Source organism: Penicillium hispanicum, assembly GCF_028827665.1.
Source record: "Penicillium hispanicum strain IBT 35686 chromosome Unknown utg000008l_segment0_segment0, whole genome shotgun sequence".
NCBI classification, from domain to species: domain Eukaryota; kingdom Fungi; phylum Ascomycota; class Eurotiomycetes; order Eurotiales; family Aspergillaceae; genus Penicillium; species Penicillium hispanicum.
Window position 1 is genome coordinate 2,365,456 of NW_026623200.1, and position 17,717 is coordinate 2,383,172.

At 45.2% G+C, this 17,717-nt stretch overlaps 5 protein-coding genes across 5 annotated transcripts; 2 read left to right on the forward strand and 3 right to left on the reverse strand.

The window, feature by feature from the left end:
* Positions 1-154: 154 nt before the first annotated feature.
* On the forward strand, positions 155-1,985 carry N7459_009734 (lysophospholipid acyltransferase; the record flags this gene model as incomplete). Its single annotated transcript, XM_056948902.1, has 4 exons — positions 155-176; positions 235-279; positions 333-1,451; positions 1,507-1,985. 4 exons carry the CDS (start codon positions 155-157, stop codon positions 1,983-1,985), a joined length of 1,665 nt encoding a protein of 554 aa, XP_056796127.1.
* Positions 1,986-2,874: 889 nt separating this feature from the next.
* Positions 2,875-5,134, reverse strand: N7459_009735 (putative serine-rich protein; the record flags this gene model as incomplete). Its single annotated transcript, XM_056948903.1, has 3 exons — positions 2,875-2,916; positions 2,969-3,168; positions 3,223-5,134. 3 exons carry the CDS (start codon positions 5,132-5,134, stop codon positions 2,875-2,877), a joined length of 2,154 nt encoding a protein of 717 aa, XP_056796128.1.
* A 1,425-nt stretch (positions 5,135-6,559) lies between these two features.
* Positions 6,560-7,814, forward strand: N7459_009736 (CAAX prenyl protease RCE1; the record flags this gene model as incomplete). The annotated part of the gene is made up of 4 exons (XM_056948904.1): positions 6,560-6,614; positions 6,701-6,741; positions 6,834-7,214; positions 7,275-7,814. 4 exons carry the CDS (start codon positions 6,560-6,562, stop codon positions 7,812-7,814), a joined length of 1,017 nt encoding a protein of 338 aa, XP_056796129.1.
* Positions 7,815-9,387: 1,573 nt separating this feature from the next.
* Positions 9,388-9,807, reverse strand: N7459_009737 (uncharacterized protein; the record flags this gene model as incomplete). The annotated part of the gene is made up of 2 exons (XM_056948905.1): positions 9,388-9,709; positions 9,764-9,807. The coding sequence occupies 2 exons, from the start codon at positions 9,805-9,807 to the stop codon at positions 9,388-9,390; spliced, it is 366 nt and encodes a 121-aa protein (XP_056796130.1).
* Positions 9,808-12,148: 2,341 nt separating this feature from the next.
* Positions 12,149-12,815, reverse strand: N7459_009738 (uncharacterized protein; the record flags this gene model as incomplete). Its single annotated transcript, XM_056948906.1, has 2 exons — positions 12,149-12,558; positions 12,611-12,815. 2 exons carry the CDS (start codon positions 12,813-12,815, stop codon positions 12,149-12,151), a joined length of 615 nt encoding a protein of 204 aa, XP_056796131.1.
* Positions 12,816-17,717: the final 4,902 nt, after the last annotated feature.

Below are 17,717 nucleotides of genomic sequence, written 5' to 3' on the forward strand. Positions count from 1 at the left end.
GAAGGTGAAGTTGTTGAATGTTGGGCGCGTCCGCTCCCACATGACATTTCCACCCCGGCGATCGCTTGACCTTTTTTCTTCTCTTCTCTGTTAGCCTCTGGGGGCGTGGATGCAATCTTTCTTCTGAACGTCAGTCTCTACCTGGGTCGGCGCCATGTTGCCATATATAGACACTCGTGCGTGTCCTCTCATGGAGTTTAGGGAGCTTCTAGAGCTCAGACTAACTCCCCGCAGTGTTCGACTATCCCGCTCGCCTTACAGGCGCATCGGTGGATGAACGTAAGTTTCTTGCTCGCAACTGACCTTGACAAGCTTCTAACACTTCATCTCAGTCAAACTGATCGCCTCCTTCCTGCTCTCCTACCCGCTGGCCGCCCTGCTGAAAAGAATCCCGGACGCCCAGCCTTGGAAAAAGAATGCGTTCATTATCGGTGCCTCGCTCTTCTACATTGTCGGACTGTTCGACCTTTGGGACGGCCTGCGTACGCTCTTGTACAGCGCAGCTGGCACTTATGCGATCGCCTACTATGTTGACGGTTCATTGATGCCCTGGATCGGCTTCATCTTCCTCATGGGCTACATGTCGATTAGCCATATCTACCGCCAGATCCTAGACGACGCGCAGGTGATCGACATCACAGGAGCTCAAATGGTCCTCGTGATGAAGCTTACCTCTTTCTGCTGGAACATCCATGACGGGCGCCTGCCTCAAGATCAGCTGTCGGATCCGCAGAAGTATTCGGCCATTGCCGAGTTCCCAGGCATTGTCGATTACCTAGGTTACGTTCTGTTCTTCCCCTCGCTGTTCGCTGGACCATCCTTCGAATATGTTGACTACCGCCGCTGGCTCGACACTACTCTATTTGACATCCCCCCCGGCACCGATCCCTCTAAGGTGCCGCCGACACGAAAGAAGCGTAAGATCCCTCGCAGTGGTACCCCTGCCTTCAAGAAGGCAGCGATTGGTCTGGTCTGGATCTTTGTATTCCTGCAATTGAGTTCAAAATTCACCACAGAGTTCGTGCTATCAGATGCATTCATGGAGTTCTCCTTCCTGCGTCGCGTGTGGACTTTGTACATGCTCGGGTTTACTACCCGCTTCAAGTACTATGGCGTCTGGTCTCTGACCGAAGGCGCTTGTATCCTGTCTGGTATGGGATACAATGGGTTCGATCCCAAATCAGGAAAGGTATTCTGGAACCGCCTGGAGAATGTTGACCCGTGGAGCCTGGAGTTAGCCCAGAACTCCTACGGCTACCTTGGCAGCTGGAACAAGAACACTAATCACTGGCTGCGCAACTACATCTACCTGCGCGTCACGCCAAAGGGCAAGAAGCCCGGCTTCCGCGCCAGCATGGCGACGTTCGCGACGAGCGCTTTGTGGCACGGCTTCTATCCCGGCTACTACCTGACCTTCGTGCTAGGCTCGTTCATCCAGACCGTGGCAAAGAGTAAGCGCCATTCTTATGAAGATTTTCTGCTATCCGGTTGACTGACAACTACCAGACTTCCGCCGCTACATCCGTCCCTTCTTCCTGACTCCCGACGGGTCCAAACCTACCGCGTACAAGCGCTACTACGACATCTTCAGCTGGTTCGCGACGCAGCTCACCCTTTCCTTCGCCGTGCTCCCCTTCATCATCCTGAGCTTTGGGGACTCGATGCTCGTCTGGGGACGCGTGTACTTCTACGGTATCGTCGGAACGGCCTTGTCGCTGGTTGTTTTCGCCTCCCCAGCAAAGGCCTACCTGGTTAGCCAGCTCAAGCGCCGCAGCCGTCCTCATGCGCCTCGCACCGTCAGCTCGGAATCTATGCGGCCGCCTACCCTGGGCCTGCCAAATGATCCCGAGCGCGATCTCGACGAGGTCGTCCAGGAAGTCAAGGCGGAGATTGAGTCACGTCGGCGAAGGGGAAGTGCCGTGACTATGCCGACTGGCGAAGAGCTCAAGGTTGCGGTTGAGCAGAAGATTGGACGAAAGCTGTAGCTTGGTGGGGGCGAGCTTGTGCTTGTTAATATTGAGTACGTGGGGTCTGGCTCCTCGAGCACTTCGAGACTAATGTTCGTTTTTTTTTTTTTTTTTTTTTTAATTTCTCCGAATATCAAACGGATCCAGTTGAGACCTTTCCATGATTGTGGTCACCGTTTCGGTTAGAACATAGACCTTATTGCTTCTCCGGAGTTATCGAGTGTATTGGTCAATGGCATGGGCAGTTTAAATTTTATGGAATGACGTTGCATGTGCAAGAATAAATTGACTTCTAGTACAAAAGTACAAATTATGAAGTGAAATGGAGTACGCCAGCCAAAGCTCAGTATATCAAACATAAGAATCAAGTGAAAACAGCATGAGTCCATTACATGGGTAATTGGCTGTCATGCAAAAAGTAGAAGGTCAAACTGGGCTCCCCCTCCAGGGGCATTTTATAACCGAAGTCAGAGGGCAAAGAAGTGAAGGAGAAGCGATTGAGCGAGAAAAGGCGAATTATGTATGTGGCGTACATTCGTATCGTGCAGTCATATGCAAAATGTTCAGCGAAGAGAAGAGAATAAACAAACCATGCGTCGAGTCAAGTCTTTTCGCTAGCATGGCGTGGATATGAGAAAGTCACAGAAAGGCTGAAGAAAAGGAAACTGGAATGCTGGTCTGCTCTTGATATCGTTGGATCCGAATATGTTGCTGATGCAAATGGCAATGAAATGGAAACAGAATTGGTAAATCGGTGCAACAAGTCCCGGAAGGTGAACAAAATGAGCAGGCGCGTGTAACAACGAAGGCGTTGATTGACAAAATGACAGTCCAGTCGTAAGAGCGTTGAAATGAAAGATCGAAGGGTCGTGAAGAGGTTTGCACAAAGCAGCATTCGAAAAAGCTATTATGAAAAGCCAGTCGTAGTACCAATTACCGCCAAAGTGATCTGCAGTATGTTAGATGTCAAACTTGATGTTTTGAAATGCGATCTAACTCACAATGATGACGATGATCACGGTACCGAGGGAGATCATCCAGCGATTGAGGTTGCGCCACCACCGGGTGTTGTCATACCGACGCTGCTGTAGGGTCAAAAGCTGCGACTCAAGAGCCATCTCGATATCACCCTCAGTCTCCATCATTTCGTGCCCCATTTTGGGCTTGGGGGGCAGTGGAATGAAAGCGGCAATCATCCAGGCTGTAAATAGCATGTAAGTAAGAGTCAGGGAACAATACAAGAAGAGTCACATACCCAGTGGGAAGATGAATCCCAAGCAGAAGGAGTAAACCTGTATATTCCGACGCCCAAACACAGGTTCGGTGGTTGAATCGAACGATGGAGTCGTCCACGCACTCGTGGAGTGCTGGATTGTACGTCGGTCAGTGTAGAGATGGGGCGACCAGCTGTGTCGCAGGCGATGGCGAGGGGTGCCGACCAATTCAACGTCTTCTTGTTCAGGCTCCCCAACCCAGTGAGCACGCGGGTCTCGAGGGTCGCTCTCGATACGCCGCTGGACGAAATGGACCCGTTCGGGTTGGCGAGGGAGCTCAGGGCCACGGGGACGTTCTAGATCTCGAGGACGGTCGGGCGACAGCGGTCGTTCAGCTGAACGAGGTCGAGGGATGTTGAGCGGCGTGGGCATCAGATTGAAGACACTGGAATTTCCCGTACCCGGGCGAGCAGAAGATGGCCGACTGGTGTCCATCATAGACAAGGCTGAGTTTAGGCCTATGGGATCTGCCCGGTAATAGATTTTGGCCCAGGTTGGGAGGATATGTAGAACCGTGCTTGAACCAGTCCCAGGACGCTTGATGCTCCGCATGCTATTGCTCCGCATGCTGTTGCTGCGTTTGGAGCCAGATGAAAGACTGTGTGAGAAGCCGGTGCGGATGGGAAGATTGGTCAAGCTATCCAGGTGCTCATCTTCATGCGGATCGTTCACCAGCCAGACAGACGAAGTACTAGTCTCCTTCAACTCAGCGGAGGATGGGGCACTTCTCTCGGACAATTCAGCCTCCTCCGGTGGAGAGAATTGGCCAGTAGTTTCCTCGTCGGACCATACCGATGATACTCTGGAGAGATGTGGGTTCCAACGACCAGAGGCCGGGCCTGGAGTGAAATCACGCTCAGAGGACATCGATGTGTCGGCGCGAGAGCTGGACGAGGGCGCACGGATGCGAGGATACTGAATGGGAATGCCACTGTCGATAGCCGCCACAATATCGGACACTGAGCGGAGACTGCGTGAAGAGGAAGTCGGGGATCGTGATCGGCTTGCCGACGGCGGTCTCGAGGTCGAGCGAAAAGACCTCATAGTACGCAACGGGGGACTGGAACGGAGCGACGGGGTTTGAGAGTTGAATCGATCAGATGAAGCTGCATGAATCCACGGCGCCACGCCCGGGTGCCGGACTACGGTCCCATACGAGGAGAGCGAGTTTGAGCGAGGATCTGACTCTGAATTGGACGATGTGGCGACAGGAAGAGAGTTCATGCTCGAGTTGTCCAAGGTCACAAAGTTAGGACTTGATGGGGCTCCGATTTGCTCGATATTGGGGCTGGAGTAGCCGATCACGGACTCTTCGTCCTCGTGGGCAGACTTGGGCGATGTGGGAGGTTCAGACACCACTGCTTTGATAGTGGGCGTAGCTGTTGGCAACACAATCATCTCGTCATCCGAATACTCGGGTTCCGACGCCTCTGAGCCATAGTCCGGTGCTTTGCCTGACGAAGGGATCTCTGGCAGTGAGGATTTGCTGGATGTTGGATCATCTTCCCACATCTGCGGCGGCGAATTCCCCGTATCCACCGTCGACGAAACATCCCAGCTCTCGCCAATGGAGTGCGCTCGCCCGCTACTCGGTTCGCCATGGCTGAGCGTGGGTGAGGACCAGGTAGACGTCGACGGGCCTGGCGTGTCTGAGTAGTTGAAACCTGTGTCTGAGATGTACTCTTGCTGTCCTTTGCCGGGAATGGGCAGCAAGATCTGCTCTGGCTTAGTGGGGAATGGGGTGGCCGTGTAGATATCAACATCTTCTTGCTCCCGAACCATATGCAGGGACCGGGTGGGCGATCTCTCGTTGGTGTGGGCAGAACTGCGCTCTTCCAATGCTCGGCGTCTTCGCGACGGCGGCGGCGACGACGACTGGACGTGCAAGGGCATGTTGTGGTGTTGTGACGAGCAATATTATAGCATAGTCCGCGGATATTGTACAAGGTGATGACCGTGATGGGCGACAGGACCAGTGGGCGCCAAAACAACGCCCAGCGCTTGCGATTGCGGGTTGCGATGGGTTTCTTTCTTCCCAATAAACAAATCAAAGAGTGACGTTCGCCCGGTAAAAAGGGAGTTGTTTGTGGATTTCCTAGATGGGATGAATGTAAGGAATGCCTCGCCCTGGGGTCGAGTTGGGTCGATGAGAATCGAGTCTATATGGGCGAATGCTTCATGGAAAGGAGCGACAAGAGATTCAAAAGAGCGTGAATAGTATCGTGTCAGGGAGGGCACAATTAGCAGGTCGTTTCAAACATCGAGGGCCATTAAAAGAGCGTCAAGAAGGGCATCACAGCATTAAACCGTTTCAAAAGCACAACGACAGGCGCCGAACGCAACACACAAAAACAGAGGGTGAGACATGGAGGAGTCAAGGGGGAGGAATTTGGTTGCCCAGCGGTGAAGCGCCCTGAGGATCCGGCGATCTCGCCGGCGCCAATTACACCCGCGCCGACTTGGCAGTTGCACGGAGTATTTTTAGACTCTTCTCCCTGGTAAGACGACCATTCGTTACTACTAATGTCTACAATCATGCTTGACTTGTTTTTTTCCTACGAGGTCTTGGAAGTGTCTACCTAGGTATCCTCACCATAGTCATTCCGGTACGAGTGCTCAGCCTTCCAGTCCCGGTGGAGTCGATGCGTTGTCACTCCAGGATTCTTCCTCACGCCCCCAAAGTCTGACATGATTTCCCATTCTCCTCGCGGTGTCTATGATTTATTGTATAATTGCTGTACGGGGGAGAAGGGTAGTGCCACCTGGGATTCACACTCGTGAGTCGGAAAATTTGGGCCACGATCCCCTCGCATTGACTCAGTTTAAAATGAAGATGGACGTTCACAGGGATGAGCTGCAGCAGATGGCTCACAAGATGCAGTCCATGTACTTTTGCAACGTGCACGAGTGGGACGCTTGGTCCACACGTTCGAATGGGCGAGAGATGTTTTCTAGTCATGACTGGGTGGGAATCCAATGCTGCTCCGTCTGGATACCCTCGTATGCGGATGGGATGAGATGAATCTCCCTTGTAGAGTTGGTATAATGACCGATATATATCGCCATGAAAATGGATCTGATGATTCCCAGCCTTAATATTGTGGCCGAATCTTTCCACGAGAACAATACCAAGGCCCCATTACCGCGTATTACCACACACAGGCCCCCAGTGCCCTCCAATTGTTCGCTCTGAGCGGGTGTATCGATGGCCATGTATGGTCATCCCCCGGTCACCCCCAACAAAGACCCCCCGTCCTTGATAAACCCAGTTTCGTCGCGTCGTCGAGAGAGTCGTGACGGAGTCGAGCCCTCTTCATCATGGCGCCAGTCACCATCCTGGCACGTCTCAAGAGCCTGTACTCCAAGCATCAGGGTCCGTCAACTCCTCCCCCAGTCCCACGCAAGAAACGAGAGAGAGCGTGCGCGAGCCAGACAGAATTCCAGCTAACCGCTCCCCAGATGAGCCATCACTGTCGGTGCACACCGTCGCCTTCTTCTCCGTAAATTCGCCTGTCCCTTCCCGTTGCTCGTTCGAGCGATGTGGATTGCTGAACATTTAAGACAAACTTCCGTGCTAACCCGCTCTATTTAGGTCGCCCTTACTTGTCTCTATGTGTTGCCGTTCTACCTGTCGCCCACAACGCGACCCTCGCCCAGCCTGAGCCGCGATGCCCCGTCTGTGATCCGCGCGCGCATCCGCGCTGTCACCGGTTCTTGCATCATCAGCTCGCTGGTCGTCCTCTGGCTCATCGTCGAAAAAGGCGATTCCTCGGTCGCTGCCGCCCTGACCCTGTTAGGATGGTGGCCCATCGATCTGGCCGACATTGCTCGTAGTCTGCTCCTCACAGCGATTCTGTTCGTCGGCCCGCTCTATGAGCGCGGCATAGTCGAGGGCGAATGGCGCTGCTGGCTCCGTCGCAGTAAGCTCTCCGAGAGTCTAGGCGGCTGGATTGGCTGGCGGAATTATGTCGCCGTAAGTTCCCTTTGTTTCATCCAACCCTCTATTGATATTCATCCTCATCTTCCTTGGCAGGGCCCCGTCACGGAGGAGGTCATGTTTCGCTCAGCGATTATCCCGCTGCACCTGCTGGCCCGTGTCGCACCAGGCCGCATCGTCTTCCTCGCGCCTCTGTATTTTGGCATCGCGCATGTGCACCACTTCTACGAGTTCCGGCTGACGCACCCCGACACTCCCGCCTTGGCAGCCCTGCTGCGCTCCCTCTTCCAATTTGGCTATACGACCATCTTTGGCTGGTACGCCACCTTCATCTACCTGCGTACGGGATCGCTGTTCGCCGTCATTCTCGCCCATAGCTTCTGCAACTGGTGCGGACTCCCCCGGTTTTGGGGTCGCGTCGAGGCTGGCGAACCTCTGGGGCCACCCGTCATGAGAGGCAAGGAGGACTCGGAGGATTCCTCGCCCACCGTCGGGGAGGGTCCGCTGCATATTGGCTGGACAGTTGTCTACTATGCACTTCTGGTCATTGGAGCGTTGTCTTTTGCACAATTCCTGTGGCCGTTGACGGAGTCGTACAATGCCTTGGTCTCGTTTTCCTCTACTTTGAAGAAATGATTGGATGCTGCTGGTGGCTTGACGGCAATTCCGCATAAACGTCTGCATTGTTCCTTTTTCTCGTGTATTAATGCATGGTAGTACATTCCATTGAAGTATGACCGTGGGTCTTTTCGAGCGATTGTCGATATCCTATGACTCATGTCATTTCCGGCTCGGATTTTATTGGTACCAGATATGCATCATTATCTATGGTAAGCTATTGAGCACACGTTGGGTCTTCTCGGGCGCTGAATGTCCTCTGAATTTATGGATGGCTACGGATTATGCCCCCTTGCCAATATATATCTAGCTGCTAAGTAAATAGTGTCGACCATTGAAATTATGTTGCTATATATACCTCGGTTTCTACGTTGATATATATCAGCCGAAGGCCAAATAACGACCACCCCAAAATCAAAGCATAGAAGTGAAAACTACATTCTTAAGAATAACAGAATGCTCCAAATTTCTGCGAATAACCCCAAAGACCCTACATCACGTCCATCGGCTTCCATTCACCAAGCCCCGATATCGTCCCAAACCCGCAACGCTCGCTAGGCCGTGAGTTCACCTAGTCGCACCAGCACCGTGTTCAACTCCTCCAGTCTACGCACATTCCTAATTAGGCTACAAAATTTCCAAATCCCGCCGGAATCAATCGAGTATGGACGAAGGGAGCCGGACACCTTGCTGCGGCCAAGCCCTAGCCCCATCAATTTCAGCCAACAATGAGAACACTCGTGGATGCCGTGGTCTGCCAGGGCAATCGTGGAGAATATATCCTGCCGTATATTTAAAATCTTGACGCTATCAATTTCATTCATGGGCGTGGTCCAGCCCGACAGCGGTCAATTCTTCCCTTTTTGCGCCCTCGAGCTACAACCAATCACTGAATTGGTCTTGCAGTGCACAGTCAAGTTGACCAGTGGCCCCTTCTTTTAAGAAGCTTGAAGGACTGCAGAAGTGGCGCGATAGTGGGATTAACTGGACACAATATACTCTCTCTTCACCACGTTATTCAATCTTTCTTTGAAATAGAACCTCGGAAGGTATGAATAGGCAAGAAGCCCCGAGAAGAGTTAGATACCAAGTCCAAGGATTCTGGATCACAGCACTCCAAAATTCGCGCCTACCACCAGAGTGATGACAGGCGCTTTGGCAAGACCTTGCTAAGTAGTTAGTGTCCTTCAGGTCCCGCTGATCGTCGTGTCCCGCCGGAAATAACACGCGGAAATGCGGAGAAAAACACACGACCACTTCAGACTATACCTAGCTCTGTGCAATGTGGATATGGTTCATGATCTTACTAAAGATACCCAAGTAAATTACTGATCATAATGGTGGCTGCATTGATCCTAATTCGAAATTTGCGTGCCGCTCTGGAAAAAACGCCGTCGTCTGCATACCCGCGAAACGACCCCGAAGCTCTATCACACCTGACGATTACCACAACGCCGGAACTCCTGAATATCCCTCTTCAAATCCGTGGAGAGGGACGCAGACTGAATATCGCTCTTTCTCCATCCCATAATCTCGCTAAATAGCACAATATCTTGTCAAACATGCCCACCGGGTCCCATCGCCCGGAAAGCTACTGCAAAGGGTTGATTCGGCATACACCCTTCACGACGTGCATGTTGCGCGCGGTGGTTCGAGTAAAGGCCGCGTCGCAGTGCGGACAGTGCGTCTTGGCGACCCTGCCAGCCTTCTCGCGCTGGTGGCGAAGGAGGTTGCTGGAGGTCGAAAAAGCGCGCCCATTGCATCCGTGGTCCCAGCATTGGAGATGGCGTGGGGAGCTGATCTTTTTCACACAGAAGGTGCGTTTGGACCCGGCCATAGCTTCAGGCGATGAGGGGGTTGATTCGGCAATGCGGTCGAAGGAGGTCGGGGAGTAAGAGACGGGGTGAACTGATCTGGTGGGAACGTTGAGTGGGATGACTCTCCATGCACGGAAGCGTGGCACTTACGGGGCATAGAGCGCGTTTCCGAAGTAGTATTCGGGTTGGTTCATAACATAAGATGCAGGCCTATCGGTGTGTTAGGCGAAAGATCTTATGATACCTGGATCGAGAAGACGTGATACTTACATGGTCGTCGTACGTTTAAAGGAAACATTAGAGGCGCTAGAAGAGGAGTGATTAGGCAGAGGGCGAGAAAGAGGCTGGCTTTGGCTATGAGAGCAGACTTAGCAAGGCGCCTTTTCTGCGTGAAATTTCTCTCTGTCAGAGCTCTTACCTCTGAACGGAGCTATAGCTGGTATCGCTAGACGACGGTGAAGGGAATGAGGCTGGAGCTATTGGCCCCGGAAGCTCATGATGGCGCATGCCACCCATCCACCCATCGTAGCCAGCAGAGTAGGCAAGGGGTTGCTGGGTGTGAATTTTAGGAGGTAGCTCGTTGAACGGTCGTGACGGCCATCTTTGGAATTGACTGGCGCGACCGTCCCAGTGACCTGAAGCTTTTGGTTAACGATATCCAAAATCGAGGGACCATCTCATCATACTGTGTGAGGAAGGCTCGGTTGGGCTGGGAAAGAACATGTTGGAGACTGGAGACATGACAGTTGACCATGCCAGAATACCTGCTGAACCGTGGGTGTATTTAATTCTAATCGTCGAACACAACAGGCATGGATGGGATGGGACGAGTTCAAGTATAGCGCCCCAAGAGGGGAATAGGTTGGGGGGGCGGCCAGAGATATAGATACCACTAAAAGTGGTTCCTGGGGCACAACCGACGTGACATACATGTCTGGTTTTCTATTCCTTGGGGCCACAACTAACGCCGTGACTAACATGCCATTCGTCCTGACCCTCGAAGCTTCTGATCGGAATCGGCCGCAAGGCCTGGGGAGAAGCAACCCCTGAATTGTCCTCTCACGCCAGGCGACTCTGTATTCGGCGAAATCGTCCTCGAGAACTTCATAATCTACAGAGCATGAGATGATAAGATACTATTCACACACAGAATATACTCTTCGGAACCTGCCTATCATCACCGAACGCATCCCAGGCGGGAAAGTCAGTGTGGGATCCATGCGGGAACAACTTGAAGGAAGATTCGCACGCGTAATTTTAGCCCGATGGCACAGCACCCACAAGGATCGCTTGGGGGCCGTGGAGCCGCTGCCGGTGCCCTGCCAAAGGTGTGGGCTTGGTTTATCTTCGGTGCGTCATGCAAGGCCCTTTCTCGAGCGTTCAAACGCCCACTGTTCCAGTCATGGTGTTTTTTTTTCCCTGAGTGCCGATGGCCCCCATACTTGAAGATCGTTCGAACTTTAACCTTCCAAAAACGCAAGTTAGAGGCTCTCTAGAGCTTCTGAAGGACCCGGGTGCCGATTCGAGCATGGAGGGATGCGGGAGGAATGGGAGAGATCTTCAAAGATGCCCGGCATATGAGATGGATCCAGGTACATGGACGTAACTCATCACGACTTAGCATAGCGCGTCCTGTGTGTTCCATTGAGAGAACAATAACCAATATACTGGGAGAAGAGTCTGTTGCCTGATGGTTATTCGGAGGGGCTGCGCCATGCTTATCCTTCCATACATACCACCAGTGCATGATGACAGCATCGTTAAATCCGAAAGATACCTGCAACTACTGTAAACGAGGTACATGTCCTTAATGAGATGTCAAAACCACATGGGTTGGCTGCTTTCGAATTGAAGACTCTCTGATCTATATTCGCCGAAATAGTATACACCTACTGCATCCAGGTATCGACGCAAGTACCCGAATAGGCCGACCGTTATATACAGATCTACCTGTTGTGATGATGATTTGATCCTCGCATAGCATCCAGGATCCCCCATTGGGGGCGAAAACGTCTTTGTATGGAGCGCTCAGAGACGGCGGAAACTGATTCAGTAAGGAGTGCGCCCAGATTTAGGCGCTTCTTTAGCTTGTTCTTTCCGCCCCCTGTATGGGAAACTCCTCTCCGAACATCAGAAGCTTTAGATTTAAGATAAGAATGGTATTTGCCGCCTCTACAGGACTAAATAGGCTTATATAACGGTATTGCGGCGGGGGTTTATGTTACCCTGTCTTCTGCGCCCCTGTTCCTGATGCTGATACCCCCGATATACGTCCGATGGGTACTTCACACGATCGTTCTGATAGGCCCTGGCGCGGCCGAGACCAGATCGACTCGGTAAAATACAGACCAAAACAACGGGCGCAAATTGTCGAGTTCCCACGGCCGCCCCAAGTCTGTCAGCGTTGTCGTCGCGCATTCTCTCCGTATTAGGCGACACTAGAACAAGCTGATGGATCCTTGAAAGCGACAACTGCCGAAAGCAGTACTGCTGTAGATGCAGATTATGACTTTGGATCTTTGACTTGTGTAACCTTCAACTCTCGGACGCATGTGCCACATGAATCCCTCTTCCTAGGCTCTGCTCCCGGACCATCTTCGCGCCATCAATACCCGTACAGGTGATTTGGCTCACGGTCTGCAAGTTCAATGTGAAGATAGAAATTATCTCGCTCATCGCATCGGCCGAAAGCTCTGCTCTGTCGTACAATTTAAATGCAGAAGCGGCCGCGGTAGAGATCGCATTCGCAGTTGCCTCGGGAATCGGGTCAAAGAACAAGATACTTGTGCTTTCGCTTCTTGTCTGAGCTTGCTTTAGTACATTCGAGATAGCTCTTACTCCTTTGGAACGCGAGAGATGCTGTTGACCCGGACACTGAACCCCATAAGCTTCGAATTCATCTAATAGAACAAGCATCGCCCAATTGAAGTGGATCGTTGCTAGCACTAAACAAGCATTAGCCAAATTTTCGCAAGAGACAGAATCTAAGAGCCATACCATATTCCAATTGATCTTTTTGGTGGAGCGATACGAAATTTGGCCCGATGAGTTGCAAGAGTGGCGTCAAGACTTGCTCGAACGTCGCAGCATCCCGAACTGCCGTCCGAAATAGTTCTCTGGCCTGTGATTCGTCACCATGCATAGCCAGCACGACACCAAGATTGCACCAGTCTAGAGAATAGAGAATAGTGCGCCACAGCATGCTGCAGAATACTTTTGGTGACGGCGTCTGACAAAACCTCCTGTGTCCCATGGAGACAACGCATTGAAAGATGGAAAAGACGAGTACGATTACGGAGTGCAGCCCATGCATTCTCATAATTTGGTAGAGAGGCTGCCTCCGGAGTTTGACGATGTCCAAAAAAGTGAAGTATTTGAGCCAAGACTCCGACCCAATGGGCGAGCATCTGCCGATTTTGTCGACTGATAGCAGATTGTCCATCTGCCACCGAGCCGGTGTCTCTCCAAACTGTCCAGTCCGATGGACCCTGCTCGAGAGGTTTCGGTCGTAAGCTCTCGTTATGGACCAAGGCCATATGGAAACATTGTGTGCCAAAGCTAGGCACTTGTGGATCGTCCATCATAGATCGGGATGTCATCCCCGTCAGCCAGAGTGCTAGAGTAGCGCGATAATTTCGTTTGGTCATAACGAGACGAGCGGATTGTACAAGGGGTTTGGCTCATCGGGTGACCGGGTGAACGGGTGGCAGGGTGAAACCCGGTCACCCGGTCAGGTCGTTTTTAGTAGTTACCGGTCTTTACCAGTGTTTACTAGAGGGTTATAGTAACCATTCTAATCTGATATTTTTATATCACATGATCTAACCTGACCGGGTGGAAAAAACTGACTGGGTGGCCGGGTGACTAAAAAATCAGTGGTAAATAGTGGGAATCTATAGGAATCAGTAGTAATTTTAACCACCTAGTCACCCAGCGAGCTTCATCCACCCAGTCAGGTCAGTAGGAATTTCTAGTAGTTACTAGTAGAGATATAATAATCTAAAAAGTTTTAGTGGTAAAAAATAGTAATAAAAGGAAATTGTTAGTAAGAAAAACTAGTTCACCTAGTCAGCTAAATAAGATATATTAGTATATACTAGTAAATATTAATAGCTATTAGTAGATATAGTAACTAGATTAATAGCTATAGTAATTACTAATAAATTCTAGATAGGATTAGATAGTAAAAAAAGCCCTAATTCTATCTTATAGGCTCACTAGGTGACTAGGTGAATTTTATTAGTATCTACTAGTAATTACTAGAAATTCCTACTGACCTAATTAGGTGGTCACCCAGTCAGCTTTTTTAATTTTTCACCTAGTCACCTAGTGAGCCTATAACTAGTAGCTACTAATAATTCTTAGTTACTTTTACTATATAAAAATCTATAAATTATAATATATATATATATATATAGTAGCTTTTAGTAGTAGCTAGAAGCTATTAATAGCTACTAAATATATTTATTATATATATTTATAGATTATATAGTTTATAGATTTATATAGATTTATATATTATATAGTTTATAGATTTATATATAGTATCTTCTAGTAATAGCTAGAAGCTATTAATAGCTACTAAATATATTTATTATATGTATATATATATATTATATAGTTTATATAGTTTATAGATTTATATTTTTTAATATAAATTTTATCTCTCTATACTAGATACTCCTAAACCCTCTTAGAAACTCCTAGAAACCCCTAATAAAGCCTAATATCTTCTAGTTATTATATTTTATTAATTATATACTATTTATTATATTTATTTTTTATATATTATTTTTTACTAATTATATACTATTTATTATAGTTATTTTTTATTATTTTTTATTATTTTTTATTATTTTTTTAATTAATTATATACTATTCATAATATTTTTTTTATTTTTTACTTTTTATTTCTATAAATTTTACTCTTCCCTACTAGGCATTCCTAGAGTCTCCTAGAGGCCCCTAATATAATCTGATATATCTTACTTAATCCTATTCCCTTCTATATTATCCTCCTTTTACTAGGTATTACTAGAGACTATTAAGGGGGCCTAGTATATATTTATATTTCCTAATTAGGCCTATAAGTTATAGGAATCTCTTATAATCTCTTATTTCTTTCTGTATTTTTCTACTTTTCCCTTCTTCTCTTCTCCCTATCTTATTTTATCTTTTCTATCTCTTCCTATACCCCTCTATTTCTTTTTGAATTTATTATTATAGTAACTGAAATACCTAACTAGGATAATAATCTTTTACTGTTAGCTCCTAAGAGAGAGCAGTTTAAGACCTTTATCTACTTTAAAGCTTATAATTTAACTATATAATCTTTAGAATAACTCTTAGTACCTTCTATTCAGTAACTAATAATTACTAACTACCTAAATAGCCTTAAAATCACTAAAAAGACCTTTTATAGATGTCTAAATATCTGCTATTTTCTTATTTACACTATAGCTCTTCCTAAGTTCCTATAGATTTATCTAGATAAGATTATCTATATTATTAGTGTTAACTATTTACCCTTAGATAAGACTAAAGATATCTTTAAGGATATCTAGTATAGTAAAAGTATAAATAACAATAAATAATAGCAATAAACAAAAAACTGTTTACTTCTTAGAGGTATTAAATATACTTTCTAAAAGTCCTATTATTTTAGTCTTAAGGTCTACTTTAACCTTGCTATCTCTTTTAAAAATAACTTCTTATATATAGAGGTTACTACTGATCTCTAGGAGCGACTAGAAACTAAATAAACTAAAGTTAATATTTCCCAGTAATAAATAGTTAATTATAATATTTACTGGAATTTAACCTAGTATTTCTAGGATTAATAACAGGAATAGTATAGATGCTACTATAGATTATAATACTTAGGAGCCTAACTAGTCTTATATAAATCCTATTATCTGCTAGTAAATAATAGGAATTCCTAGAGAATCCTAGCTATATCTAATAGATACTAATATAATATATAGGGAACCTAGTTTCTTAGATGCTTATATTAGTATAGAAATAATAGAAAACACTACTATTATAACAATATTCTAAGTCTTAAAAGTCTAAATCTATAGTATCTTTAAGTATTAGCTATAAATATAGCAAAAATACTAATATTGACTCTATATATATACTTAACAGTCTATACTACTATAAGCTAAACTAAAACCTATAGTAAGTGGTAAATATTAGTAACTTCTAATAATAGCTAATAGTTTCTAGGAGTCTATAGGAGTAATAAGATAATTAAGCTAGAGTGCCCTATTTAGTTTCTTCTGATTACCCTAAAAGATCTAACTAAAATTCTATTTAAGATCTAAATCTTATAAAGGATATATTTATATATACCGCCTCCACTAACCAAAACGCCCTAGGAAATTGTAGATAAAATCTAGAAATTAATTAGCTAAATTGATATATAGAGCCTAACCTTTAGTAAGTTCTATATATTACTAATAAACCTTATAATTTACTAAAAGCTTTTAAGTTGCTTTACTTACTATCTTTTACTATAGGAGTTTCTACAAAGAAATAATATTACCTTACTAGCTAATCTTTATCTATTATTTACTAATCATAACTAGATTATAGCCTAGATTATATAGGAGAAGCTATTACACTATCTATTTAGATAGGGCTATAATAGTAAATTATAAAAACTCCTAGGAGATACCAGAAATTATTAATTCCTTTTAGCTATTATCCTTAAATTAATTAAGCAATAATCCTAATTTAAAGAAAAGATAATAATCTAATACCTATATAATAATAGTAATAATCTCTATATTATTATCTTTAGCTAAATATAAATTTATACTTTTACTAAGACTATCTTTTTCTAAATAGATATATTATAGCAGTGAGCTACTAGGCCTATCTAGGAGTTAGTAATTATAACTTAAGAAGTATAGTTTTAGTAAAGTAAATCCTAGTCTCTCTTAGTTATTCCTAATTATTCCTAGTTACCCCTAGTTAAATTATTATTATACTAATATTTTCTTTTAAGCTCTAGTTCTTACTTAGATTTTTATTAACAAAAAGTCAGCTAATATTTACTATTATATCTTCACTAATCTATTCTATAAAATAAGTAAAGTTACTAAGACACTAATTAAATAGTGGTATATCTAGTAATCTAATATTTAGGCTATTATTATAGATTAGTATTATAAGTAGATAAATAGTAAATCTCTCCTAGAAACCCTTAGCTTCTTCTAGGAATATCTAGTAATATCTAGTAATTACTATAGGCTTTAAGTATTTTTTAGCTATCCTTAATCTAACCTATAGCTAGTAAAAGTATCTTAAGCATCTAGTTATCTTCTATATAGTCTATATAAAAAGGAACCTTTATAAATACTCTAAGCTTCTAGAATATAAAATAATACAGAATATCTTAACTAAACTAAATTATAATACTCTTCTTAAGACTCTAAAGAACTTATAATTAAAAGAGATTAAAAACTAAGCCTACTATATATCAATATTATAGATTATTATAGGATTAAATCTATATATCTTATAAATACCTATTACACAGTTCCTAAAATTCCTATATTATATAAATTTAACTAAAAGTATATATACTACTTCTAACTAGAGTAATATATAACTTAACCTTCTAATAGTTATTTAAAGATATATTATTCTACTAGATACTACTAAAAGTGACTAATAATATCTAGTTATTACTAAAAGGATATCTATCCTTTTTAAGATATTAATAATCTTAACTAATACAGTATTTATCCTATCTAGACAGTTTAGACACTAAATTTATATTATTCTTAATTTTTAAATCTAAGTATATCTAGTAATTTCTAGTATACTCTATACTCTACTAATAGATTCTAGATAATCTTATTCTAGACTTAGATTAAATATTAACTATCTATAAAAAAATATTATCCTATAAATATAAATATAGATATACTATATTAACTAAAGGATAACAAAATAACCTAGTTAATCTTATATCACCTACACTAAACTAACTAAAGACTATTTAAAGGCAATTATAAATATCTAGTAACTCCTAAAAAGAGCTAGTACTCTCTAATAATTATCTATCTCTTAATAATTTAAAGATAGAGAAGGA